Source organism: Alexandromys fortis, unplaced genomic scaffold (assembly GCF_014885135.2).
Source record: "Alexandromys fortis isolate MF-2015 unplaced genomic scaffold, M_Fortis_MF-2015_v1.1 scaffold_21, whole genome shotgun sequence".
In the NCBI taxonomy this organism is placed as follows: Eukaryota; Metazoa; Chordata; class Mammalia; order Rodentia; family Cricetidae; genus Alexandromys; species Alexandromys fortis.
In genome coordinates, this window is record NW_026067905.1 from 4,196,689 (window position 1) to 4,223,852 (window position 27,164).

The following is a 27,164-nucleotide window of genomic DNA, read 5'->3' on the forward strand; positions in this document are numbered from 1 at the left end:
CATTAAAGATGGGATATGGGTTACACATTATCCTTTCTATTACAAAATACAAACAATGTGTCTCAAATTGACAAGCAGACAGCAAGGCTTATTGGCTCTTACTTTTAAATGTAAATAGTGAGTTTTGCTTCAAAAGAGACTGAAATGGCGAAATAACTGAGTAGGATCTTGCTTCTTCTCTTTTCAGTTCTCTAGGCACAGTTTTGTTTATATTTTCCAGCAGTCTCCTGACTCATGGGTTCAAGATGGCTGTCAGAAATTCCTGGAGAAATCTATGTAAAACTAGAAGAATGATACAAGCAAAGATATACTAATTTACATTGATTTTGTAACTTTATTATATTTAGAATTCTATAATGGACACAGAAATACCCGACACAGAAATATCCCCACCCCAAATGATATTTGGAACAGTCATTCCTCTGTTCCTAAACTTGTAATGTGACCAGATTACCTGAGGTAACTCTTTACTATCATCATAAAATATGGATCTGTTCAATTTATTGTTATTTTAAAATTAATTTAAACTGAAATTCAAATAGCTACAATTTCCAGTACTCAGCACTGTGTGCCAGTGACTCTCACATTGGATAGGGGAGAACATTGCTGCCATTGCAGGAAATGATGTTGGGAATCTCTGCTCTAGAGTTGACTTGGGCTGGGTGTTCCAAAATGGTTTCCTTTATGCGATGAGATCCTCATATTTGATGGCTGATATGGCCAGGCACATATTATTTTTCCTACTGGACTTCTTCAAAGGCTGGTGGAAGTATTCCAAGGGTGCAAGAAAGGAGACACATTGTACCATGCTCAATGTATCATGTTGATCAAAGTAAACTAAGAGCAATTAGCAGAGCATGGTATGTCATCTGCTCATGGCAGTAGTTGAGAAAAAAATAGAGGCCAGATTTAATGTGGTGGATGACAGCAAGAGAATCTAAAAGATTTATACTATTAATAATAAGAAAATTATCAGCATAGGTATGGATGGGAGGGAATTAAAAGTCAAAGTTAGGAAGCAATCACTGCCCTGCTTACTTATAGTTTTATATTGTTTAATATATTTGATATGCTAAATATATTTTATAAAAATTGATAAAAGGAGGCTCACTAAAAAGGGAAGATAAAAAGAAAAATAATCTCAAATACTTTAAAAATATCTACACCAAAAACTAGTTTATTTTAGTAAAATTTAAGTTTCCACAGAGCATCACAAGAAATGAGGATGTAGGACTGAGAGTGGGTGTGCATGCTCACCTGGGTTTCAGCTCTGAGAAGTGGCCATCAGGCTACATGAACTGAAGATTTATGGTTCATGATCACCACTCCGTGGAGGAAGGTTTCTCTATGCATTGATCTAAGATACAGTGCAGTCACATGCTGTAGGGCAATGGTCCTGTACTTTGTTAAGATTTGTCAGTTGTATTTTAATAAAATGCTGATTGGCCAGTAGCCAGGCAGGAAGTATAGTTGTGATAATCTGGTAGGAAATAGAGGCAGGGTGATGAGACCAAGAAAATTCTGGGAAGAGGAAAGGTCAGTCTGCAGTTGTAATGCAGATGCAGAGGAAGCAAGATGAGAGTACCTCACTGCTAAAGGTACCAAGCCACCTGGCTAAGACACAAAAGAATTATGGGTTAAGATGTAGGATGGAAGAGTTAATAAGATGCCTGAGGTTCTAGGCCAACAAGTTTATAATTAATGTAGACCTCTGTGTATTTCTTTGGGACTGCATGACTGCAGAACCAGGCAGGACAGAAATCTTAGTCAGCAAATGGCACCAACGTGGACAACTGAATCCATTTAAAGCCTGAAAGAGCTTGGGAAATAATTCTAGACAGAAAAGAACAGAGTTAAGTTAAGTGTGGCTTCTTGGTAATAGCATTTCTTGGGTGGGCTCTGTTTGCTAGAGACAATCATGTCACATTTAAGAGCAGCTTCCCGATTCAGCTCTAGCTGCAAAAACCTTGCAGCTCTTTTAAGAGGCCTCAACACCAATCACTTAAATGGTGTTCATGAGTAGCTGACGGCATGTTTCTCAGTGGTGGCAGGGACCTTGAAACTAGATAGAGTTGTGGCAATAAACATGGCTCTGGCCAGTACCACTGCCATGAAGCTAGATATCTCAGAAAATTAAGGAATGTAGTAGATCCAGCTGTCAAAGCCATGGCTTTAATCCTAGCCACATCACTTAGCAAATTAAAGACTCATGTGGTCAGAAAAAGAAAAATATACAGTAAAGTTAGATTCAGATGAAGAAAACCTCTAAATGGTTTACAATGTGCTTAAAATATATGTTGGCTTGGGAGAGAAAAGAAAAATGATAAATTACTTAAAATAAAAAAATAAAGAAAGTAGTTGGGTGTGGTGGCACACACATTTAATCCCAACACTTGGGAGGCAAAGGCAGGCAGATTTTTGTGAGTTCAAGGACAACCTGATCTACAGAGTGAGTGCCAGGATAGCCAAGGATACACAGAGAAACCAAGTTTCAAAAAAAGAAAAAAACAATATTTAAAAATAAAAAGAGAAAAATAGAGTTTAAACTAAAGCCACATAAAGATGGAAAATACCCAGAGAGTCTGGATACAGTGTTGTTGTCAAATTGTTTGATGGCAGAGGAAGGAGCAACAGCTCCTAAAAGGCATTTGATTATAAATGTTGCTGGATTAATCCAACATATGCATTTTGAAAATACTTTGACTTTAAAATTTAAGGCAAAAGATATGTTATTTGAAGAAGAGGTTTTGCTTTGGTTTCCATAGGAAATGAAGAACTGTGCATTTATTCTATGTTAAGAAAAATTAGGTTTGACCAAGGAAGGCCCTCTAAGAAATTTTTGATAGTAGTGGATGGCCCAGATGCCTGAGTTCTATATCCAGAATGATTCAAAACTGCTGGCTGAAATGATCAAACCTCACAGAATAGTCCAGTTAGGACTTGATCATAATTCTAAATTTCCTTTAGGTCCCCATAAGATTATCAGTACCCCCAATCAGCAGGAAGTAGCCTGGAAAACTAAGTCTGCATTCCCACAAAATGCATTATGGATATTTTTCTTTGTTTAGAATGTTGGTTACAAATTGTATGGATAATGGTCAGGAAGAATGCTAAACAAAGGAGATAAGATTCAGAGTTCTTGTTCTGAAAAAAGGGGGAAAGTGCTGTGGGATAATGGTTTTGTACTTTGTAAAGATATGTCACTTGTATTTTAATAAAACACTGGTTTGCCAGTAGCCAGGAAGGAAGTAGAGACAGGGCGATGAGAACAGGAAAATGCCCCACTGATAAAGTTGCCAAGCCACCTGGTTAACACAGAAAAAAAATATGGGTTAATATGTAGGATGTAAGAGTTAGTAAGAAGCCTGAGCTACTAGGCCAACCAGTTTATAATTATTGTAGACATCTATGTATTTTGTTGGGACTGAATGACTGCGGAACTGGTGAGGACAGAAATCTCAGTCAACAGTCATATCTCTAAGCATTACTGACAAACTAATTAAGAACTATGTGGTAGTAATGTGAATAATTCTTGTACTCTTTTAACGTTTTAACTTTGTAATGGAGGCAGCCTTTGTCATGAGTTCATATTTAGTTCCTCAGTATGGAAAAATCCCTCTCAGGAGCCTCAAAGATGGCTCATCAGTTAAGAGAACTTATTGCTCCTGCAAAGGACCCGAGTTTGATTTCTAGCATCCATACCTGGAAGCTCATGATCACTAGTAACTACAGGTGCAGGGGATCTAACATCTTATCTTGGCATCTGTGGGCTTCTGCTTTCATTTGTATATGTGCACATATAGAGAAGCATGTCCATAGGCACAGGAGTGAAAATGAGTTTAAAATTAAATAAATGAATGCATGTTTATCATTCTCAACCTGAGGACATTTTGGGGGGGGCAGTGGAGGGGAACTCCTAGCCCTGTCATGCATAAAGAATGGACTTTATGTAATAATGGAAGTTACAACATTATGTAAATCAGGCCCTTCAGTTGTGTACCGAACCTACAGTTTTTCATCCTGCTGTTTAGGAGCTATGCTTAAGAAACTTGTCTTTTGGGGGAGTATTTCTTTAAATAAACTTTCATTTTTAATAATAGTTTTATATTCACAGAAAATAAAATAAGATACTTAGATTTCAATACATTGAAGTTTAAAATGTTACTTGTGACCTAGTCAATTATCTATACTGGGGAATGGTCCCTGATGTTTTGAGAATATATTGTACTCTGTTTTTATTGTTGGCTGAAATGTTCTTTATACACATAGGTCCATATTGTCTGTATAATCTACATTGTTATTTATAGTGATACATTAAAATAACCTTCAAAGGTTGATGAGATGTTTATTTCTTCCTTCAGTTTTGTTCATTTTTGCTTTGTATTTGTTAAAACTTTTTAATGGATTTATCCTTATATATTATTATATGTTGAAGTGTTACATGTATTATTCTATATTACTAAACTAGACATGGCTGTGTAATATTTTAGTTCTATATAAACTACATATAACAAGTTATATATAATAATTTCCTTTTCTCTTGGAGTACTTTTCTCAATTTCAATACTATTTTCTCTATTCCAAATATTAACATATTACTCAGCTCATTTGATTAGTATTTGCATAAAATTTATTTTTTTCCTCCTTTGAGCCTATTTACATCATTGGATACAGGTTCTTGTAGATGGTTTATAATTAAATATTGCTTTACTAAGTGCATTCTTCCAACCCTGCCTTTAATTGGAGAGATTAATCCATTTATATGTAATATAATTACAGAGATACAAGTGCTTAACCCTACCAATTTTTCCCTATTTTCTGATGATGACATCCTTTTGGTTCCTTGGGGCCTCTATGATTTCATTCTTTTGTCTTAGACATATTAAATAACCTTTTTATTCCTGTTTCTTAGCATAGTTATTTTCTTAATGCTATTACTGTACATCCTAATTAACATCTTAGAGTATAATAATCTAGTTCAAATTGTCATCAACACATATCAAATATTATGAAAGCTGTGGTCCTATGTAACTTCATCTCTATGTTTTTAATGTCATAAAATTCAACTTCATATGATATGTTCATTGACATATTCTCAGAAATATTATTTTATCAAATAGTTTTCAAAATGCAGGCAAAAGTATTTTAAACCTAATACACTTCAATACTGATCTTTTCTCTTTTATTGTGGTTGTAAAGTACACATAACAGATCCTTATAGTTATTTTAAGTGAAGAGTTAGGTTGTATTAAACACATTCATTTTGTGCAATTTTTCCTACTATGCATCCTATAACTTCTTTGATCCTGAAAACTGAAATAAAATGCCTACTACGTAGTATCTTGGTCCCCCATTCCATACTTTCTAGTAACAACTATTCTGTGTTTTCTGTTTTTTTTTCTCCCCATAATAAATGTAACCAGACTGTATTTGTCTTTTTGTGATTGGTTTATTTCATTTAACAAAATGTTTTCAATGGCTTATCTATGTAGGTGTGACTGACAAGATGGCTTAGCAAGTAAAGGTGCTTGCTATAAACCTGATGATATGAGCGCAATCACCGGGACCATAACGGTGGGAGGAGAGAACTGACTCCCACAATTTGTTCTTTGTCCTCCACATGTGCACCATGGCATGAATGCATGCATGCACGCACGCACGCACACACACACACACAGACACACACAGTTTATGTGGTAGCATATGTTAAATTTTTCTTTATTTTCCATGTAGAGTCATACCTTACTGTCAGTTAACATAATGATTGGCATTTCATAACTTTTACATTTTAGCTATGAGCAGTGCTGCTGTGAACAGAGATGCACACAGATGCACATAGATCTCTTTGAGTTTCTGCTTTCAGTGCTGTTTTTTTTTGGGGGGGGACAGGTTAAATCCAGTTGTAGAATTACAGGATCACATAGCAAGTTTGCTTTTAAAATCATTTATTTATTTCATATAAGCATGTGTCGTAGGAGTTGCGGGCTGCTTTCCTGCCACCCAGCTCCCAGCTGCCTTGTTAGCTTATGCCCTGAAATAACAACACACAAACTGTATTCATTTAAACACTGCTTGGCCCATTAACTCTAGCCCTTACAGGCTAATTCTCATATCCCAATCAACCCATCTCTAATAATCTGTGTAGCATCAGTCTTACCGGGAAAGATTCAGCATGTCTGACCTGGCAGCTTGCTTCATTGTGTCTGCCTGAGAGAGGAGAGCATGGCCTCTGAGCTCACTTCCTCTTCCTCCCAGCATTCTGTTCTGTTTACTCCTCCCACCTATGTTTTAACCTGTGAGGCCAAGCAGTTTCTTTATTACTTAACCAATGACCTTCCTCCATCAAGCATGGTCCATGTATATGTGGGTACATGTTTATATGTATGGGTGTGGGTACACTCTGTGCATGGAGAGTAGAAAAAACTGGGGTGTTGTATCTTAAGAGCATTCCAATAGTTTGTTGAGACAAGGTCTCTCACTGTCCTCAAACTTCACAGTGGAAGAGGTTCCAGTGATCTGCTTGCCTTTCCTTCCCACTTCATCACTACTGGTGATATAGATGTACCACCACACTCAATTTTTCATATGGGTTCTGGAGATATGAATTTAGATATTCATGTTTGCAAAGCAAGATGACTGAACTATCTAATCAACCTAGTTAAGTCTGTTTTTCTTCCCTTTTCTCCTCATTTTTGCAAAACCACATATTGTTTCCACAGCAACGAAAACTATTGGTTTATCCAATTTCATGAAATTTTTGCCCAGTGTTTTATTCTGAGAGTTTATAGTTTGCAATTTTATGTTTGGACTGCTATACATATTTGCATCAGTATGGATCTTGGTTTTTGGATACAAATTTAAGGTCAATTTTGTTATACTGTGTGTACTGTTTTTGTGCAAATCATTTAAAATGTAATGTATAGATAAGATATAGGTTATCTGTAATAGTCAAGCTTGTAGTCAGGTGAGTTAGATTTTCTAGATGAACAGAGATATATTTCAGATGGATAGGCATTCTTCAAACCTTTCAAAAACTATAGAATATAGCATTTAAAATATTTTAAGAACTTAGAACTTTTCATAACAATGAGACACATCTGCTCCTGACAACACCAAGCTACTTCAAGAGCAAGATGGGCACCAAAGAGGCTCCTCATGGAGTCCGTTAGTCATTTGAGCAAGAAATTGCTCTTGCCTGGACTGCTTGATGAACTTTACGTGCAGGACCCACATAGAAATGACTGCTGAACTTGCCTAAAGATAATCCTTTGGGGTTCCTGTTTCATCAAAGAGTCTGAAAGACATCCTGAAGGATACAGAAGAAAGTGATTGACAAACTGCAAATATAGGTGGAATTGTCTTTGAAATTTCCTGCTTCATGGAAAAGTCTGCTGGTTCTATGGGTCTGTAGGCTGAAGATGAATGCTCTAATGGTACAGAAGAACTTTGGGTGACTGTACAGGCAGCAAGGAGTCTCTGTCAATTCTATAGAGTTTTGGAAGTTGCTTAACATGCACTTCATGTTAACTTAGGTAATTTCCTTCTGGAGTCTTTGATGGAGTTGAAGAATAGATATAGCTTTCCTTTGTCATGATAAAATATAAAATAGATATGAATATTGTAACTATAATTCTTGCTTGATAGTTGTTTTGATATATGTAATTTTACTATGTTAAAGATAAAGCCTTCCTTTTTATTTAAACAGAAATGGAGGAGTGATGTGGGATTCCCCTCTTTAGGCTGTGAATATGATTGGTTAATTAACAAGGAAAACTGCATTGACCTGTTTATAGAGCAGAACTTAGGTAGGTGGGGAAAACTAAACTGACCTGGGAGGAAGAAGGCAGAGTCAGAGAGAAGCCATGTAGCCCCTCCAGAGACAGATGCTAGAACATTACCTGGTAAGCCACAGCCATGTGGTGACACAGAGATTAATGGAGATGGGCCAAATTAAGATGAAAGAGTTAGCCAATAAGCTAGGGCCAAGCAGTGTTTTAAATAATAAAGTTTGTGTGTGATTATTTCAGGTCTGAACTGCTGGGTCGCAGGGAAACAAGCAAGCAACCTCCTTACAACATTGGACTTTGCATATATTTAAAGTTAATTTTGTGTATGGTATCAGATATTTCTTAATCCTTGGCATCTACATATCCAGTTATTTCAGCATTGTTGGTTGAAGAGACTGTCATTACCGTGGAATGGAATTGAGAAGCTCATCAAGAATGACTGAGCATATACGGGAGGATTTATTTCTCGGGTATTAATTCTATTCCATCAGTTATAAGACTGTCTTATGTCAGGACTAAAGTTTTGATTATTGTAGCTTTGTAGTGAGCTTGGAAAATAAGGTGTGCAAGTTTTCTTTTTGTCCTTTTCAAAAGCAGGCACACAACTGATTTTTATGTTGTATTTCATGCTGCTTTGTTGCATCTCTTTGGTCTGTTTCTTGGTTTTGTTTTGTTTTGTTTTGTTTTGTTTGTTTGTTTGTTTTGATGGAACCTTCAGGGTTTTCTGTATGTAAGACACATCATCTTTGATAACAGATGTCTTTCTTTGTTTATTGAAGGTATCTCCTTGCTTAATTGTTCCAACTACAACACTCAGTACTGAGTTGAATGTGGTGTTTTTGTCCTTTTTTCTGATCTTTAAATTTTATTTTTCACATTGTGTGTGTGTGTGTTTTTTTGTGTGTATGTGCATGTGTGTGTGCACACACATGAGAAGACGACTCAAGTCAATAATCTCTTTCCACCTTATGGGTTCCAGGGATTGAACTTGTGCTTTCAGGCTTGACAGCAAGCTCCTTTCCCAGCTGAGCCGTCTTGCTGGCCCCTTGTTCCTGATCTTAAGTTTTTTCCACAGAGGTTGCTATTCAGTGGACTTCATACCTATGGATTTTATCCCACAAAGGAAGTTTCTAATCTTCATCTTTTAATTGGAGAGAGTTTAATACATTTATATCAGATTGTTTACTCATAAGGAAGAACTTGAGTCATTTTGCGCTTATTTTCTGTTTGTGTTATTGGTTTTATGTTCTTTGTTTTCTGTATTACTGTCTTCTTTTATGTCGAGTCAACTGTTGGTTTGCTGTGATGTTTAAAAATTCCTTCTAGTTTCTTTTGGTGTCTGTTTTATAGTATTTTCTTTGTGTATACATGGGGATTACACTTATCAACTTAAAGCTATGATTTTTACAACAGCTTAAGTCATACACACACCTCCACAACCACACAAGCTTTCACCTCCCTCCTCAGCACCAGCCCTTTCATTTGCTGATAGGCAAGACCACATCTTCATACTTAATGATTAAAAAAAACACATACAAATAATTGATATTTAGTTATCAATTTCTTTGTAGAAATTATTTTATGTGCATTGCTGTTTTGCCTGCATGTATATCTCTGTGAGATCGTTTGATCTTCTGCAACTGGAATTTTAAGACAGTTGTGAGCTGCAGTGTGGATGCTGGGAATTGAACCTGGGTCCTCTGGAAGAGCAGATGACTGTTAATTTACTGAGCCATATCTCTAGCCCCTCATTAATTTTCTTAAATCATGTAAAAATCAAAATATTTCAAAACAAGGTTATAATATCACCTTCATAGCTCTTATTGTTGTCTGCATTAAGTCTTCTGTGCTTCCCAGCAGCTGCCTATAGCTGCTTCCTTCTCTGCCTCTCAGTTCCCACTGTTCCATCTTAATGTTTGCTATTTCTGTATCCTGCCTGCCTAAATCTCCCTTTAAATTCTTCTGCTGAACGTTGAACATTGATTGCTTTACTTTTTCAGCTCTGGAATTTTAACTTTGGTTTCTTGTGAGATTTTTTATCTTTGTATCCATCCTTCCATATTGCTCAATTTTCTCTGCAGCTTCTAGACGTTTGAGCGCATCCTTGAAGCAGTTGTTTTGCAATCTTTACTGTGTGAATTTGCCCCGAGGCCCTGAGGCTTCATGAGTACTTCCTGTTGATTATTTTACCTGAGTGAGATATTCTCTGTGGTTTGCTTTCATACATCATTTGAAAAAGCCAGGTATTTAAATAATAACATTTTGGAATAACAATGGCCTCTTCTTCAGCTCTGGCTGATATTTTTTCTTTGCTTTGCTTTTGTGTTTTTTAATGCCCGGGAGACTGAGAGAAAGGCTTTTCACCTTCCAGGCAGATACTCCATCAGTGAGCTATCTCCCTAGCTTTTGTAAAGACTGATGTATAATTAAAGGCCTTCTTTCCCTTCTTTTTATAACTCTCAAATTCATCTCACTTCACTTCATTTTAATATATAGTCATACTTTTCAGCCTAGTTTGGCCTCAAATTTACAATATTTCTGCATGCGGAGGCTGTAATTCCTTGCACATACCACCATGGCCAGCTTTTTTCCTTCCTTCCTTCCTTCCTTCCTTCCTTCCTTCCTTCCTTCCTTCCTTCCTTCCTTCCTCCCTCCCTCCCTCCCTCCCTCCCTCCCTCCTTCCCTCCCTCCTTCCCTCCCTTCCTCCCTCCTTCTTTCCTTCCCTCCCTTTCTCTCTCTTCTTCCCTCCCCCTCTCTCTCTTATTTTCTTCCTCCCTCTTTCCTTCCCTCTCTCCTTCTTTCCTTCTCCCTTCCTCCCTCCCTCCCACCCTTCTTACAGAAGAATCTATATTTTAAATTTTATAAAGTAGCAAGTCTAACTATCACATTTCCTTGCCTCCAGGTTGCACTTGGGTTTGTTGTTGCAATCTTTGCATAGTTTGTTTTGTGCCTTTTGAACCTGTTTTAAAGTGTGTGTTCTCAGCTGTGTCTGACTTCTTTGTAGTTAGCTTAGAGGTCAACTATAATTTGACAGATTTCTTTAAACTCCTAAACCCTAAGTAAGTAAATAAGTCCCTTTCAGGCTTTATTTATTCTCTGTGCATGGCGAAGCATGCCTTCATCTGGATCTCTATGCCACCTTCCCCTTTGTGCCAACCTTGCAGAGCCTGGAAGGCAGCCAGACACGGGTACTTCCGTCAGCCTCACAGCTTCTCTCACTGTGAATTTAAGTTGGGCGTTTGTGTATTTTTTTTTAGGTCCCTAAGAATTAGTGGAAATTTCCTGGTGCTTATTCTTTAATTTAAAGAGTCTGTCTTTAATTACGTTTATGCATGTGCATCTGTGTGAGGGGCATGACTACACAAGTATAGGAGCCCAAGGAGGCCAGAGAAATTTATTCACTGCAGTTAGAGTAACAAGGGGATTGTGAGCCACAGTGTGGGTGCTGGGAACCAAACCCAGATCCTCTCTGCAAGAGCAACCTGCGCTCTGAACCAGTGAGCATCTCTCCAGCCCCAAGGTCCTCACTCTTTAAGGACTTACATTCCCTAACCTTGTTCCCCAGTATTTTTAGCTAGTCTGTTGTCATGGTGATTACTCCTTGCTCTCTGCAGACATAACTAGTACACTTGCCTCTAACTATTCTGGGTAAGCGGGCTGCCTGGCTAGCTCATTCAGTAGAATATGAGACTGAAATGCTCTGGGAAAATTCTCTTTGGGAGAGTTCTGAGTGGGATGGAATATGGATACTCTCTGAGCTGACCCTTTGGCAGACACTAGCTACATCCTCTCTAACAACCATAACTGTGCGGTCAGGAAAAGCTCCATTCTCTTTCATAAGACTAACTTACCAGCTACCTAAATTTAGATATTGCATACAAAAGTTAACACACTGTTAAATACAATGTGCTTCCCCCTTGCCCCCATTACAAGAAATATACTTCTATCTATTTCTAGAAGGACAGGTTTAGAGTTCCGAGTTGTTAGAACCCTTGTGGCTTGCAATGGGGTGGAAGAGCCTGTTGTGTTCAGAGCCCCTCATGTACTGTTTTTCTTTCTTTCTCTGGCTCCCTCTCCACCATGGGTGGTCTTGTGTACATCTTTATGGTGACTCAACAGACACACTCAAGTCACATCCGGCATTCCCTTGGTCATCCCTGGGTCCTTTCATTTTCTCATGGCGGTACAGTCAGACTGGAGATGAGTAGGAGATCCAGAGAGGAAGCCTGTAATGCCTGGGTAGAGCATTAGCAGATCTTACGGTAGGGAAGGCCTCCCAGCCCCACTCCTCCCATTCCGGACCCTGCCCCTGAAAAAGTAAACCATTAGCAGCTCCTCCCTTGGAACTACTTAAGACAGATTACAGGCTACTTAAGACCCAGCTCTTGGATCTGCAAGGGTGTTCTCTCTCCTGCCTTCCTGAGAGTCACCTGGGAATGCTCTGCTTTCCATTGTCCTGTTTATTAAATCTGGATTTATTCATTTGGTTTGATTTGGATTTTTGCATCAGTGGCGGAGGAATCTAATAATTGGGGATCCAATACTTATCACTTTGTGTCAAGGTTGGTCTGGAATTTGACTCTGGGTGTGGCTCATAGTCACTTCTAGAGGAGGGAGGGTTCTTCACAGTGAGATCACCAGGGTTAACAGCTCCCCTATACTTTGTCTGTAGATGTACTGTCAATGAGAAAAAACTCCTTGTTAATTTAGGGTTTATTACCTGGCTTAGGGAAGCAGATATCAGTACCATGTAAAATAAAAAGTGAGTATGTGCAATGTCCAGAGATCAACTTGTAGGAGGAAAAGCAGAGTAGAGTAGAACAGACCTGATGCGTATTTGGGAACAGCACAGTGTGCTATGTCACTGTGGTTCTGTGGGATGGGCTTGACAGAGATGGAGACATTTGCTCAAGATCTGAAGAATGTGTGGGAGTCAGAAGAGTGGACATGAGGGCTAAAGAACATTTTTTTAGAAGAAGGGGTTGGCTGATCAAAGATGTCAAGGACAAAGCATGCCTAGGGTACTAAGGGGGACAGAAAGGAGGCCATGAACTTGATCTACAAGGATAGAGGGACCTAACAAAAGTTAAAATCAGAGACAGGCCACTGTTGAGAAGTCAGTAATAGTACCTTTTAGGTTATTTTAAAGGCTAGGGCTTTTGCTTAGAGAATAGAGGCCCCTGCAGAGTTTAGAGCAGAATGACATGGACATTCCAGAGGCCATGGTGTTGGAAAAAGAATGTAAGGGGGTGGGGGTTCTTAGAAACCAGGAGGCTGCTTAGGAGGCACTTGTGGTAATCCAGGATAAAGATGACAGTATGAACTTGGACCAGAGAGGAAGCAGGAAACGAATATAAGTGATTGGACTTGGGATGTAGTTTGAAGACAAGTCTAATGGGTCTTTTTAATTGATGAGAAGACACACAAGGGAGATGTTAAGAATGATATCAAGGTTTTTTTTCTTTTAGCATCTGGAAGTTAAGGCTATTATTAATCAAGAAAGAAACAACTCAAACATGTTGGGGAAGAAGATCAGGAGCTCTGGTTTTGAGACAGCCAATTTGAAATCTTTATTAGATACTTAGGGCAGATGTTGAGCAGGCAATTGAACACTCACAGCTGGAGTTTAAGAGGACTATCAGATGGAGTTAGAAAGCTGGGGTCTTTTAGCCTTCAGATGACATTTAAAGCTTTGAGAATGGACAAGACTGTTACCAGGAATGAAGGAAGCACTTAGTCTGGAACCTGGGTCACTGCAGCACTAGAGTCTCATGGAGACAGGAGACCCTTGCACTGGAGAATCAGAACAACAGAACAAGGTTATAAAAGCAAGCATGGAGGGTGTGTGAGAAGTAACTGGCAAAGAGTGTGCAGATGGCAGTTAGTGAGTGCACTGATGTTGTTGATGGGGGAGATCAGACTGGAGATTGAAATAGAGAGCTTGGTTTAGCTACAAAAAGTTTCTCATTGAAGTGTCAGGGCAAACAATGGCCTCTGCTGGGATGGAAGGACACTGGAAGACAGAAACCACAGAAGGCAGAGACAGCCACTTGAAGATATTTTGCTGTAAAGAGGAACAGAGTTTTGGGATGATGTGGGTAAGGAGCTGTGTTAAATGCACGGCTGGGGACTGATTTGGGAGAAGCACCCATCACCTTTTTCTGGTAGGAAGGTGAAGTGCAGAAGCTGCTAGTGCAGTAGTCCCAGCAGCAGAGGAACAATGCAGAAGTTTCCTTTGATGGATTCCAAGCAGGAAACAAAGTCACTAGAAGGGAATGTGGACAAAGGGAGAAGATCCTGAGGAGGTTTCAACAGAAGAGTGTGTGTCACCATTGTCTATAAGACAGGATAGGGGACAGTGTAAGAATGAACAGAACAGTTGCTCATAATGTTAATGGCTTTCTAGTAGGCTGCCATCACACATTTTAGTGAGACCCTGTTGGCTCATATAAGTCACTAATGAAGTTTTCAAGGATTAAATATAGAGGCTTTCATATGTTTATATAATTATATAAATGACCGAACAAAACCATTTGAATTCCTTGTTTTAATGAAGCAAATAAAGAATAAAAAAAACAAAAACAATGACAACTTTCACGGCAGATGTTTTCAGTTTTAACTTTCAGTTTGATTATTTTGAAGGCATACAATCATAGGTTTGTCTGCTATTCAGGCAACACTCTGTAAGATTATCTATTCTGGTCATGGTGAGCATAAGGGGAAGGTTCAAGTGCAATGACAACATTCAACAAATGAAAAGAAGTTTGAAACCGTGAACTCAAAAGTTTGATTTTTTTGAGTTTGGGGATCAATAAGGTTTAAGGTATGAACATGACCATGGATGGGAGAAACAATGACAATGGACTAATTGGTGGCAAAAGGAAATTCTTCTAAGAGCTGAACTCACTAATTCCAGGCCACGTCCAGTGACCTGGAAGCCCTGCAGTAAGGAGACAGAAGCAGGAGGACCACTGTGAGTTTGGGGCAAGCGTAGTCTATATAGCTAGTTCTAGGCCAGTCAGAAATATACAGTAAGATACCCATCTCAGAAAGAAAAAAATCTCTACACAAGTATGGGAAAGAAATTTGTAGGGAAGAGTGGTTTTTGATAGGAATGGGAAGGAATTAAGATAGGTGAAAGACCAGAGTAATGAAAGGCACTATATCCATGCATGGAATTATTAAAGAAAAAAATCTAATAGAAAACCTTAGTTTCTTGATAGAAAAATTATTGCACATGGCTGGATCTCACCAGTTCTCTCAATAAATGTGATCATGACTAGACATGTGGGTTGTACACATATTTAAGTTTTAAATCAATTGCAGATGTTCTTAGCTTTTAAATTCATTCACGAGCTTCAAACATCCCTGTAACTCATGTTCTTCCACTGTAGCTGGATGCTCAGTGCTGCCCAGAAATCCATCTAGAACTTCAGGGTAAATGGCCCCTTATTCCTTCCACAATGGCCCCCTTCAACTTTCTGACTTCTTCTCCCCATTCTTTTCTGTAACATTTCAATAGTGAATTCCTCGTCTGTCCACAGAGAGAACAGATGCAGGTCCTTTAGAACAAGGAAAGTGCTGCCATTCCAGGCAGCGGGTCCCCGGAAAGGAATGGCTCAAGAACTCTGTGAATCGTAAAAGTCAATTCTAAAAAGGGAATTTTTCAACAAAATATAGCAATAAGTTATGTTCACATGAATCTCTCATCAACTGTGAACCTTTGCATGTGTTAATAATAACACTAGCCTGTAAGCACTGTAGAAAATAATTGATGAATGAATAATGCAAGCCTTATGCCAAATATTCAACACTCATAAATAAACTTAAAATACCTATCAAATACACTAAAAGAGGGATATTTTTGGGCATCACTTGGCTAAAGAATATTCTTCCAGACAGAAGTGATTCCCTCATGCACCAGAAAGTAGGAAGTCTCAGGAAGCAATTTTGAAATTTGCTATTTTCTGCACCAAATGTAAACCCTAGGACATACAAAACTTAGGTTACTTGGTAGATTTTAAGTTCAGTAATGCAAATAATTCCCTTAAAGTGACCAAAGTTATAGCACTGATGGTATATAGCTTTTAACTTTTCTGAGTACCCACAGTGCTGATTTTCAAAATACTCTTCTACCATGTAATGAATAGTTGGTGGTCATGCCTGTTCTTATGATGTTTTCACCAAATGACTTAATATGTCTTGATATAAATTGAATAAACAGTATATATTTCTTTTAATTAAGTTTTATAGTATATACATACTTTTTTTTACCCATAAGCATGAGGCAAGTCTTCAGTTACTCTGACAAATACAGAATTTGTGGGCTTGGAATTAGCACCTCAAATAGAAATCTTTGAGTGTAATGAGTTTCTATTAATTCATATAAAGGCATTCACTGACATTATTTGACACAAGGGCCTAATAAATAATGGTAAAGTGCCTTTTCATGATTCTGGTGGGAGAGGAATAAAAAGGAGATCAGTGTGTCTGTGCTAGTGGGAAGACTATCAGGGAGGAGAGCCAGCTCAGCACCCCTGAGAGCAAAGAAGTGTGAGGGGATACAGTGTCCTATGGTGGAGTGGATGTGGGCTTTGGGATCAGTCACATCTGAGACTGAATAAGTTGTATGTTGTCTGGGCCTCAATATCATTTACTTATGTAGGCACCTGCCATTTAATGAAAAGATATATCCTGAAACATTATTCTTTGGTGACCTTTGTCTTCTTGTGAAGGTAACTGCAGAGTTGCAGGTGACAGTAATTTAGGGGAGCCCTGTCTTACGCTGGACCAATCCTCTAAAACTTGAAGAATGTGACAAACAACTTTTCTCATCTTGTGAGCATCAGAAGAGTTGGGGCTGGGGAGATAGCTCAGCAGCCAAGACAAAGACCTGAGTTCGGTCCTCAGAATCTATGTGAAGAAAAACTAGGTGTAATGGGATGCAGTGGTGTCTGGTGTGTGAGGTCTTTCTATATATGTATTGCTCTTTATTGGTTAATGAATAAAGCTGTTTCGTAGGCCATAACCTTGTGGTGATCACAGATTAATAGAGATGGGTTGATTTAAGATGTAAGAGCTAGCTAGAAATACAATACACTTAAGCTATTGGCCAAACAGTATTGCAATTAACAGATTTCTGTGTGATTATTTCTGGAGTCTGAGCAACCAGGAAATGAACAAGCAATCTCATCCAGCAGATGACTTGAAAGATACATACATACATACATACAGATGTGCATGCACATAAGTACACATGTGTATACGCACAGACAGACAGACAGAGACAGAGAAACAGACACACACTGAGAGAAAAAGAAAGAGAGAGAGAGAGAAAGAGAGAGAGAGGAGACAGAGAGAATGACAATGATGAATGAATGGTTCTGGCTTGCTGACTGGACCTAGAGCACTATCCTTTTACCCTCACCATCTTTTAGGTACTTTGTAAGAGAGCTGTAAGTAAAAAAAGTATGTAACATGCGTGTCCTCTCCTTTCTAGCATTTCCTTTAGAATGTTTCTGATAATACTCCCCAAACAGGACAGTGTAGGAACACATTGACTACAACCATGTTATTCTGTTACAGGGTAGAAATTCTACCTTCATTATGAATCCTTTAACAATGACAGTTTTTAATCAGATGTTAGAAGCAACTGAGCACAAAGAACAATGGTATAAGGGCTGGAATCACACACAACTCTGTTTCTCAAAGCTGTCAGGATGGTGCCCTAAGCAGCCTGCTCCTGAACCAGATGCACCATGGGATTTCCATACAAAGGAGGACTTCACAGAGACTTCTGACAAAACCTGCTGAGATGCATGCTGGGAAGTGTCAAACAGACAAGCCGGTCCCTGAACCAAAGCTTTGGTAATAGAAGGGCTGTGCCTCTGCCACTGGACGGACTCCTTGAACTAGGACTCCCTCTGGGGGTTATGAGTAAAAAAAAGGAAGAATTATTTTAGTGAAAATTTTGGTGAGACATTGATATGCAGCATTTTATCCCCTTTCTGTGTCTCTGACAGGTCTACACAAAGACAAAAGATGAGACCAAGGTCTTTTTCTCTCACTCACAGTATGCTGCGAGGCCTTGGGGGTTAGAGGAATCCCAGCTGTAGTGAGTGGCTGATGCAGCGGGCATGCTTTAGATGAGGTGGAAGAGCAGAGCTATTTCAAACCTGTGGGTGCCATGTGATAAGCCTCTGAGCTCTTTAATGAGCACTGGGTCTCCTCTAAGGACATCTATTAGGGTGCCCTTGACGATGCACAGAATAATGCAGAGGCATATCACAGAAACTGGACCGTCTATCACAGTCGAGGGCAGGAGAAAATAAGTCAGATGTAAAGTTGAATGTACGTTTTGTGCATCTTTTATAAGTGTCGCTGGATTGATATAGATGAAGAACATGACACGAGAAAACCTGGAATCTTGTGACCTATTTCTCTCTGTGGCTCTCTAATTTCTACTGGCCTCTCACTGTCCCCAGACTAGCCTTGATCTGCTCTCTGATGCCCACGTTCCTTCAGGTTTCTGCTGGGTTGGATTCCATGCACACTGGGTTGTGCAAGTGTGGACTCTGTTATTTGTTAGCCTTTTAAAATGTGTACAAAATACAAACACTGTGTGTTTGTACTTTAGGCTGGCTTCGGCTGCCTAAAGGAATTGTAGTGTATCACTAGGTCACAGATTTAGGAAGAGCTAGGAGTATTTCAAAACCATCAGAAAATTTATGCTCACACATAAAAATTTATGCTTTACACATATGTACTTACTGCTGATTTTATAATCCATTAAGCTCTTGATAACTTAACTTCCAACTTATTAGAATAATACTGACTGTCTAGTGAATTTTTGTTATGTGTTTCCTTAGATTACAAACTCTGAATTGCAGTGTAGAGACTGAGACCTACTGTCCATTCATTATTCCTTCCTCTCTTTCTCCCTCTATTCTTCCCTTCCTTCTTTCACCCTTCTCTCTCTCTCTCTCTCTCTCTCTCTCTCTCTTTCTTTTTTTCTTTTGCAACAGCTATAGATTTGCTTATGTGTGTGTATGTTTTACAGTTTCTGTGGCAGCCAGAAGAGCATCTCAGATATTGTTCCCTAAGCACCATCCACTGAATCCATTTATTTTTAGATAAAATATTTTGTGTGTATGAGTGTGTGCCCAAATGTATATGTGCATCATATGTGTGCAGTGCCCATGGAGGACAAAAGAGGGAGTCATATCACTTAGAGCTAGAGTAACAGACAAGGTGAGTCACCATGTTGGTGCTGGGACACAAACATGGATCTTCTGAAAGAACAGCTAGTGCTCTTAACTATTGAGGAATACCTCCAGCCCCCTTCTTCTTTTGATACAGGGCGTCTGGAAAGCTTCTTGATAGTAAGGATGACTGTTTTGTATTCAAGTAAAAAAATAGGTTCCATATTGTTGGACATGTGTCTTTAGTTGTAAGCAGAGTGGACATAATAAATAAGACACCAAAGTATCTCTACTGATTTAGAGAATCCCTTGTGGGCATGCATGTATACATACTAACGCTTTATATAAATTTTACACACATAAATAATATGTGGATACATACTAATGCTTTATATGCAGTTTATACATGTATAATCCAAGTATTCTTACTAATAATTTATATAAATTTTACACACATATAAAATTCATGTCTACATATTAATGCTTTATATACAGTTCACACACATATAATGAATGTATGCATATTAATATTTTATATAGTTTATGCACATATATAATGCATGCATACTAATGCTTTATATACATTTTATCCACACATATATAATGCATGTTTACATACTAATGCTTTACTTACTGTTTACATGTAAATATATAGTATCACTTATAAAACTTCTTGAAATATTTAAAGACAAAGCTTTTTGAAGTCACTAAGTATTAAAGATATGAGGGAAGAGGAGACATTTCCCTATTCTCAGGAAATTTACATGCTAGGTCTAAAGTTTACGAAGTATAAGAGATGGAGGGCTCAGTACTCACAGGTCACAGCAGCAGAAAAGGGCAGAGTGGGATGATTGGCTGGAGGGGGTCATCAGGATCATGTGCAACTCTTAGGTGACTCAGTATGGGTTACAGTGACTAAAAAGACATGGCAGTGACTCTGGGTTACCAGCTTGCTGGGATTCAGAATCACCATGGAAACAAGTCCCTGAACATGCCAGGGAAGGAATTTCTAGACTAGGTTTCCTGAGGCAAGAAGACACACCCCGAATGTGGGCAACACCATGACCATCTGCCCAGAGTTCCTGCTGTCATGCCTTCCTCACCATGATTGACTGCATCCTCCAATCATGAGCCCACACAAACTTTCCCTTGAGTTGCTTTTCCTATCTAGGTATTTGTCACAGCCAGGAGAAAAAGTAACTGATAAAAAGCCAATTCCAAATATGATAAATTATACAAATCCATTGATGTAACATTTAAAATGATAAATTCTTAAGGATGGCGATCCAGTCCCGGTCAGATACAGACAGGTGGTCTTTGTAAGTCTTGGATGTCTCTGTTCTGTGCCTTGACTGTGGGATCAACTAGGTGACTCAACCAATGCTCAGAGCTAAACATCTATACCTACAGAAGGGAACTTTCAGGGATGCTAAAGTTAGAATGAGCTATTTGGATCATACCAATGACAACTTCCTGCTGTCAATACAAACTACAGCTATGCTAGCTATAACACTGGAGAAAAGATCGTGAGATCTGTATTATTTCTTCAGACTGCACACAAATATATAAAAAAAGAAAGGAACACTTGATGATAGTCTTCCACAGGAAAACAGAGGAAAATTCTGAGTTAAAATTTAAAGGATGTGAATGTCACATTTAAAATTTTGGCCATCAGTTGGAAGTAAGGAAACTTCAAATAATTTAAATGAATGAGTGGTGACTATGTCTGGGCAACGCCCTAGGAAGAAATGTAGAAGATTTAATAAAACTATTTCACAGAACTGGTTCTGATGGTACAAGCATTTAACCCCAGCACTTGGGAAGTAGAGGCAGGTAGATCTCTGTGAGTTCAAAGCCAGCCTGGTCTATGTAGCCAGTTCTAGGTCAGCTGAGGTTGCATAGTGAGATTCTGTCTGAAAACAAACAAAAATCAACATTTTGGAGGAGTAGGAGAACAACTTTGCACAGGGACCTCAGAGAGAAAAAGACGACTGGATTCAAGAGTCAGACAATGCTCTAGCCACAGCAGCACAGCTTTGTGCGTAGGTGAACGTGTGTGTGAGGGAGAAGGCAGTGTCACTAGAAGGCGTCTTTTGAATTTACATGCAATTAACCCTCTCAATATTCTAACACTAATGAGGAATAGGCTAGGTGATCCCACCCCGATCAGAGGGGCTGCTGGGATAGAGGAGTCATTTCCCTCTGGGGGTGGTGTGGTCACACTAGTAGATAGCCCCATACCTGTGTGCATGCACACTGCGCTAACTGGACACACTGAGTTATAAAAGAGATACATGTTTAAGACTGTCAAAGAATAAAAGCTAATCCCCTACCCTTCCTAGGAGAGGCCATCTTTTGATATGGCAGAGAAACAAGCCTGTCTTCCAAGAGCCCAGGAGAACTTCACATGACATGCTCCAGCAAAGAGGACGAGGGGCAGGTCCAACCTTTAGAGATATCAGGTGTGGTATGAATTCCGGTAACACCAGCACTTGAGGTAGAGGCATGAGGATGAGAGCTACACAGTTATCCATGACTGAAAAACAACTTCCAGGTCAGTCTGGGTCCTGTGAGAAAGCTGGGGTTTGGGGAATCAGTACAGATACAGCTTACACTGTGATGGTGATAGAACACTTGGGAGTGTATCCAGACTTTATGAGTCTCTGTCACCATCCTTCAGCATCCATGGAGACTGACAAGGAGGTCAAGGGAATAAAACATTCAGAGTTTAGGAGTAGCCGGTGTGCCTCACCCTGGGCACTGTCATCATCGGCAGCTCATTCGTAACTCCTCAAGAAACACACGTGTGCCACGGTGATTCTTAGGAAGTTCTGACAAAAATGGAATTTGGAGTTGCTACCCACACAGTTTTCAGACATTTTTATTCCATCAAAGGTTGATTCAATTTCTGTATGCAGATCCTTGGGTTACTGAAGGATGTTTTTGAAGGGGAGGCAGACCAGGGTGGACTATGGAACCTTAGCAAACATTTTAAGAGGAAGAATTTGCAACAAGTGAAAACAAGATGATGGTCAGAGAAAAAATTGAAAGAGCATTAAGAAAAGGTGGAACTTGGAGGCAGAGTGGCTTTAAGAATCAGGGTACCTTACTGACAGTTTGCACCTGCAGTGGGAGAAGAGCCTGAGGGCTCATTGCATTTAGTCATCAGGAATCTGCTGATACCACTTGAGTGAAGCCCTACCACTTAAGGTGAGAATCTACACAGCAAAGCATTAAAGTGTGAAAAGAAAGCAATGCATTGAGAAGAGCTTGCATAAGTCAATGGCATGAGAGTTTGGGGCTGGTAGTAAGGGAAATAAAGGTTGCTCAGAAAGGCTGAGATATGATTCAACAGTGTCATTCTAGCACTCAGAAAGGCTGAGGCAGGAGGATACCTGCTAGTGTGAAGCCTTGACTGCATAGTATGATCTATCCTCAAAACACAAAACAGCTGAAATAGCAAGGGAAGATGCCTTTGTTTTCAGAGATTTCTGAGCAGACTGTGTGGTAGAACAAGCAGGCAAACAACCGCGTCAGAAAGGAGGAGGTCCAAGAGAACAAACAAAGGGAAGTCGTCTTAGAAAGAAACCCGGAGACTGGATGTGCTATCTGCAGCATGCTGTAGCTTTGATTTGTGTTTTGTATGTTTATATTTTCTTTTTCATTTTGTCAAAAGATTTTAGGAGACTCACTGTTCTTCACACAAGGGCTTGTGATAGAATGTTTAGGTAAAGAAAATCAAGTGCCCCAGAATAAGGCTTAAAAGAATAAAATGAACTTGGTAGAGAAAATACAATGGAAAATACCGGGAAAGTGTTAGTATTCAAAATGGCCCTTCCGTGCCTGCTGGAGGTTGGCCTATCAGAACTTTAATAGCCGAATCTGCATTTTCCGGTTCCCATAGCATCTAGAACATTGTTTGGCATGCTAGGACTATTTTCGACAACATGATTCCTTTATGGAACAATGCTTCCAACTACTAAAAGTTCTCCATACTTGTGTGTGAAGCTGAAACAAACGAGCAAACAAACAAACCCAACCCAAACCAACTTAAACCAACCCAACCCAACCCAACCCAACCCAAACCAAACCAAACCAAAACCTGGTAAGAAAATACAAACTACCTAGACAAGCGATAAGGCATACTTACAATTTCATTGTAAGTGGGGTCAGTGCATTTTGGAACAGACTTTGTTTTCCTCTTGCGAACTTCACTGGGATGTGGTAAAAGATACATCTCAACATGGGCACTGGGCACAGAGCCATCTGGAAGATGCTGCAAAGAAGAATGGCTATAAATATTAGTGGTATCCCTATCAAGGAAAACAAATACCTGGATACTAAGTGGCCAGATCAGAGGTGGGTTCTGGAGTCATTAACGCTACTCTGGTTCATTAGCAGGGAAAAGAAGAAAGAAAAAAGGAAGGAAGGAAGGAAGGAAGGAAGGAAGGAAGGAAGGAAGAAAAATACTTGGCTGCTAAAAAAATAATTTCAACCACAATGTCAAAGATATTTTCTATCTAAAATTGTTATGTGAGAGAATAGAATTCAAAAGCCCATCAATTACAGCTTATATTTTAGATTGAAATCTAATTTTGTATTTTTACAGAGAGATGAATATCAGTCACAAATGATGATAGAAATTAAGTATCTTGGGAAGATGTACAGTACTGAGGAATCTTTTAAATATCAAATTTAACACACATTAGCCCAAACAGTGAGATGGATCCTTTAATGATCAAGAGGCATCTGTGATGATATCACATTTGCATGAAGTTTGATCAACATAGAATCAGAATACACCCACAAGGTTTTAAGTGGCTACAATTAATTTATGATCTAAGTGGCTGCCAAGTATATTGAGAATTTTTTAGACAGTGTCTTCAGTGGAGTAGTATGCCTGCTGTACGGCCTGCCTGGACAGCAATGTTGAACTGGGACTCTCTGGCCCTCCCACCAACTCCTCCCCTGCAGTCCCCAGTGTTTATTTTTAAGTTCCCATACCATATAAAATGGTGTTCGGTGCACAGAGACTATATATTAAGACTATCAGGTTTTTTTTTTTTTTTGAAAGTGTGGCCAGTGTCTGTAGATTGTTTGGGAACATCTGCCTTTTATTCAAATCTATTGGTTATTATTTTCATTTATTATTTTTGTTTATTACCTTTCCATTTGTAGAGTGAGTCCACCATTTTCAAAAACAAAATGACTTGGAGTAAATGGATCTTATCACTGAGATCTTGGTGAGATGGGCCTTTAGTAAAGACCTCAGTGAGAAATATTCATATGATTTAAACCCGAAAAATTATTTAAAAATCAAATATGAGAGATTGAAGGTTTATTCTCATTATTTATTGTGATTATTTACAGGACTATTTTATAACATTCAACAAATATTATTTAATACTTTAAAATCAATGTCATTTACACCTTCTCAGTGGGCTGGGTAGTTATGAATTGGTCCAAATGCTCAAAGTCCCGAGCTCCTGCTACCCTGTCCTTTGCCCCTACCCAGACCTCATGTACTGCAGCACCAGAGTTCCTGATGAGTTTTTATTGCTGTTGGGGACTGCCTCTAAAACCTGTATGTTCAATGAGTCCCATCTCTACTCCAAACTTTCATAAGACTGATTAACAAAGAAAGTGATGACCAAGGCCTGATCTGCAGATACAGCTCTCTCCAACCGGTAGGCATCATCTTGAAGGGCAGTTCTAGGATGGCTTCTGAAGGACAGTTGTAAAAGGAGATCATTCAGTGGGCAGAACTTCAAGCAGGGAGCACCTGCTTGGTTACTCTGCTTGGAAAGAGAAATGGCCAGATGTGTTTGTATACCAGCTCCTGGGCTGGAGCCAATGGCTTGGCTGCATGGTCAGGAAACTTGGAAAGAGCATGATTGCAAACTTGGTGAAAAGGAAATTTGAAGAAGAGGTGTGTGGATAGAATTCTTTGACTGGCGAAAAAGCCATGAATGTATTTGTGATCTGTGCAAATTACCATCTGAGAATGATGTTATCAGAGTAGGATGTTAGTAGTAAAGGGCATAAAGATGCCCCTATCCATTTATACTGATTACTTCTTTCACTTCCCAATGAGTCCGTGAAGAAAGTGGGCATGGTGGGTGTGATGAAGGTTTTTAAGGTCTCGGCAACAAAGATTCCATTCCCCAAACTGACCAAGTATTGTATAGCAATTGTCTCAGAACTGCAACATTTGGCCAAGGAAGGAGGCTGCCAGGTTTCTGAGGCCCAGGAAGCGAACTTCACATGTCTGGGAAAGCTTCAAGATTCATGAGGGTCCTCCCCTACTGTTATAAAATCAGGAAACCACTGTGGGGGAAGGAGATTTTGACCAAGGTAGTTGGCAAGCAGTGTTTGGTCCTGTAGAGCCACCGACAAGTGACACCGAGAGCTCCAGCAACATAACTTTAATATGTCTTTACCCATGTTGTGGTGAAGATTTTTAGTATGCCAGTGCATTTGAGTAGCCCATGTTCCTGCAAGTAACCCCAGTGAAAACCCATTAGTGCACCAAATTGGACTTTGGTGCATCCTTTACTTTGGAGTGTCTGGGTTCCAAATCTAGGATGAAGAGACATTTGTTTTGTGTCTTTCTAGGAAAAAGCCTCACATAAAACCAGGCTATGCCCATGGTGGTGTGACCAATCTGCCCAGAAGGGAGAAGGCTATTGAATCCTGAAAATGGTACCATTCCCTGAGCCAAGCAGCTACCCGGTGGCAGGGATATTGATTTGGCCACTTCCACTTTGGAAGGGTAATGTTCCCTTTGTGTTGGGATTGATAGGATGATAAAGATTTGTATACAGCACTGTGGTTTTCATGCAACACTAGTCCTGACCACGGGACTCACTTCAACAGCAAAAGAAGTGAAACAATGGAATCCACTCCTTTTTATAATGTTTCTAAACAGCCTAAGATGTTTGTCATTTATAGAATGGTTGAGTGACCTTCTGAAGACTCAGTTACAGCTCCAGGTAGGAGATATTGCCTTGCTGAGTCGGGAAAGTCTCCCCAGCAGGGGTATACCCACTATGTAGCATCCAATACATAGAACTGTGAGTCTCCTATACCAGGTTCATGGTTCTCGTGGTCAAGTGGTGAAACAGGGACTGGGACCTCTTACCAAGGTACCAATGACCCACTTTTAACATTTTTATTTATTGTTGCTACATGTTATGTTCTCTTGGCCTAGAAAATCATTTTCCAGGGGAGACATGTTTCTCCCGGAAGACAAAATGGTGACTGCACTGGACTGGAAGTGAAAACTGCCTTGGGCTCTGCTAGTCATCCTACGTCATAGTATTTAAGGTCCGATGTATCCAAAAGATTAAACATCAGTGAAGTATTTTTCCTTATTTGATGCATTGTGCACACGCATGAGTGCATGCGTGCATGTGTGCGTGGTGAAGGGGGTGGACAACATGCCTGAGTGCACTCGTGTAGAGGTCAGAGGAGGACACTGGGTTTCCCCCTCTACTGTCCCCCACTTTATTTTTTGAGACAGAATCTGCACTGACCCTGTGGCTCGTCATGTTCTTTACATTAGCTGGCCAGGAAGCTGGGTACACAGGTGTGTGCTACCATGCCTGGGTACTGGGGATCAAACTCAGGCCCGCTCTTCACGCTTACATGTTAGGTGAGCACTTTATTGACAGAGCCACCTGTCCAGCCATTTTAAGTCTCCTTTTACCTATTCCCTTCTTTCGTTTTGTGTATCACTGGCTTATTTGATGACACTCTCACACTGATTTGACAACACCATTTTCCTTCACAAGATGTCTGGGCATCCTTTCCCTTTGCCTGAAGAATAAACTTAAGTGACCAAACTGTGAAAGCCTTTTCGTAGTGGCCTCCATCAAGTGCCACACTCAAGCTTCTGGTTTCTATTTCCAAATCAGTGTCCTTGAGAGGATCCTTAAAAATCCTGGAGATTTCCGAATGACAGGAGACCACAGGTTTCAGTGTGAGCCAGGAGTGCTTTAAATGTGAGCATCAGGCTTCCCTTGTCATTTAAAAGCTTTAAGTACAGACATGGATTTTTTGGTCCTGCAGAGAAACTCTCCTTCCCGTGTAGCTGTCTTCTCAGCATCAATTCCTCTCCCCCGTTTCACTGGCATGACATCCTCTTCCTTCAGGAGCTCAAATAATTTATTACAGG

At 39.5% G+C, this 27,164-nt stretch overlaps 1 protein-coding gene across 5 annotated transcripts in view; it reads right to left on the minus strand.

Annotated features, from left to right (window-relative positions):
• Positions 1 to 237: 237 nt before the first annotated feature.
• Positions 238 to 27,164, minus strand: part of Pik3c2g (phosphatidylinositol-4-phosphate 3-kinase catalytic subunit type 2 gamma) — a 364,020-nt gene continuing 337,093 nt past the window's right edge. The window contains exons 33-34 of one of the 5 annotated variants that reach the window (XM_050135167.1): positions 23,139 to 23,264; positions 238 to 282 (exon numbers count right to left, since the gene is read on the minus strand). In XM_050135167.1, coding sequence (XP_049991124.1) covers positions 253 to 282; positions 23,139 to 23,264 — 156 coding nt within the window. In that variant the 3' untranslated portion in view covers positions 238 to 252. Of the gene's footprint in view, positions 283 to 11,167; positions 12,465 to 14,904; positions 17,711 to 19,698; positions 21,436 to 23,138; positions 23,265 to 27,164 lie in introns of those variants that run through there. The other 4 variants (XM_050135166.1, XM_050135168.1, XM_050135165.1 and 1 more) reach the window with 4 other exon arrangements.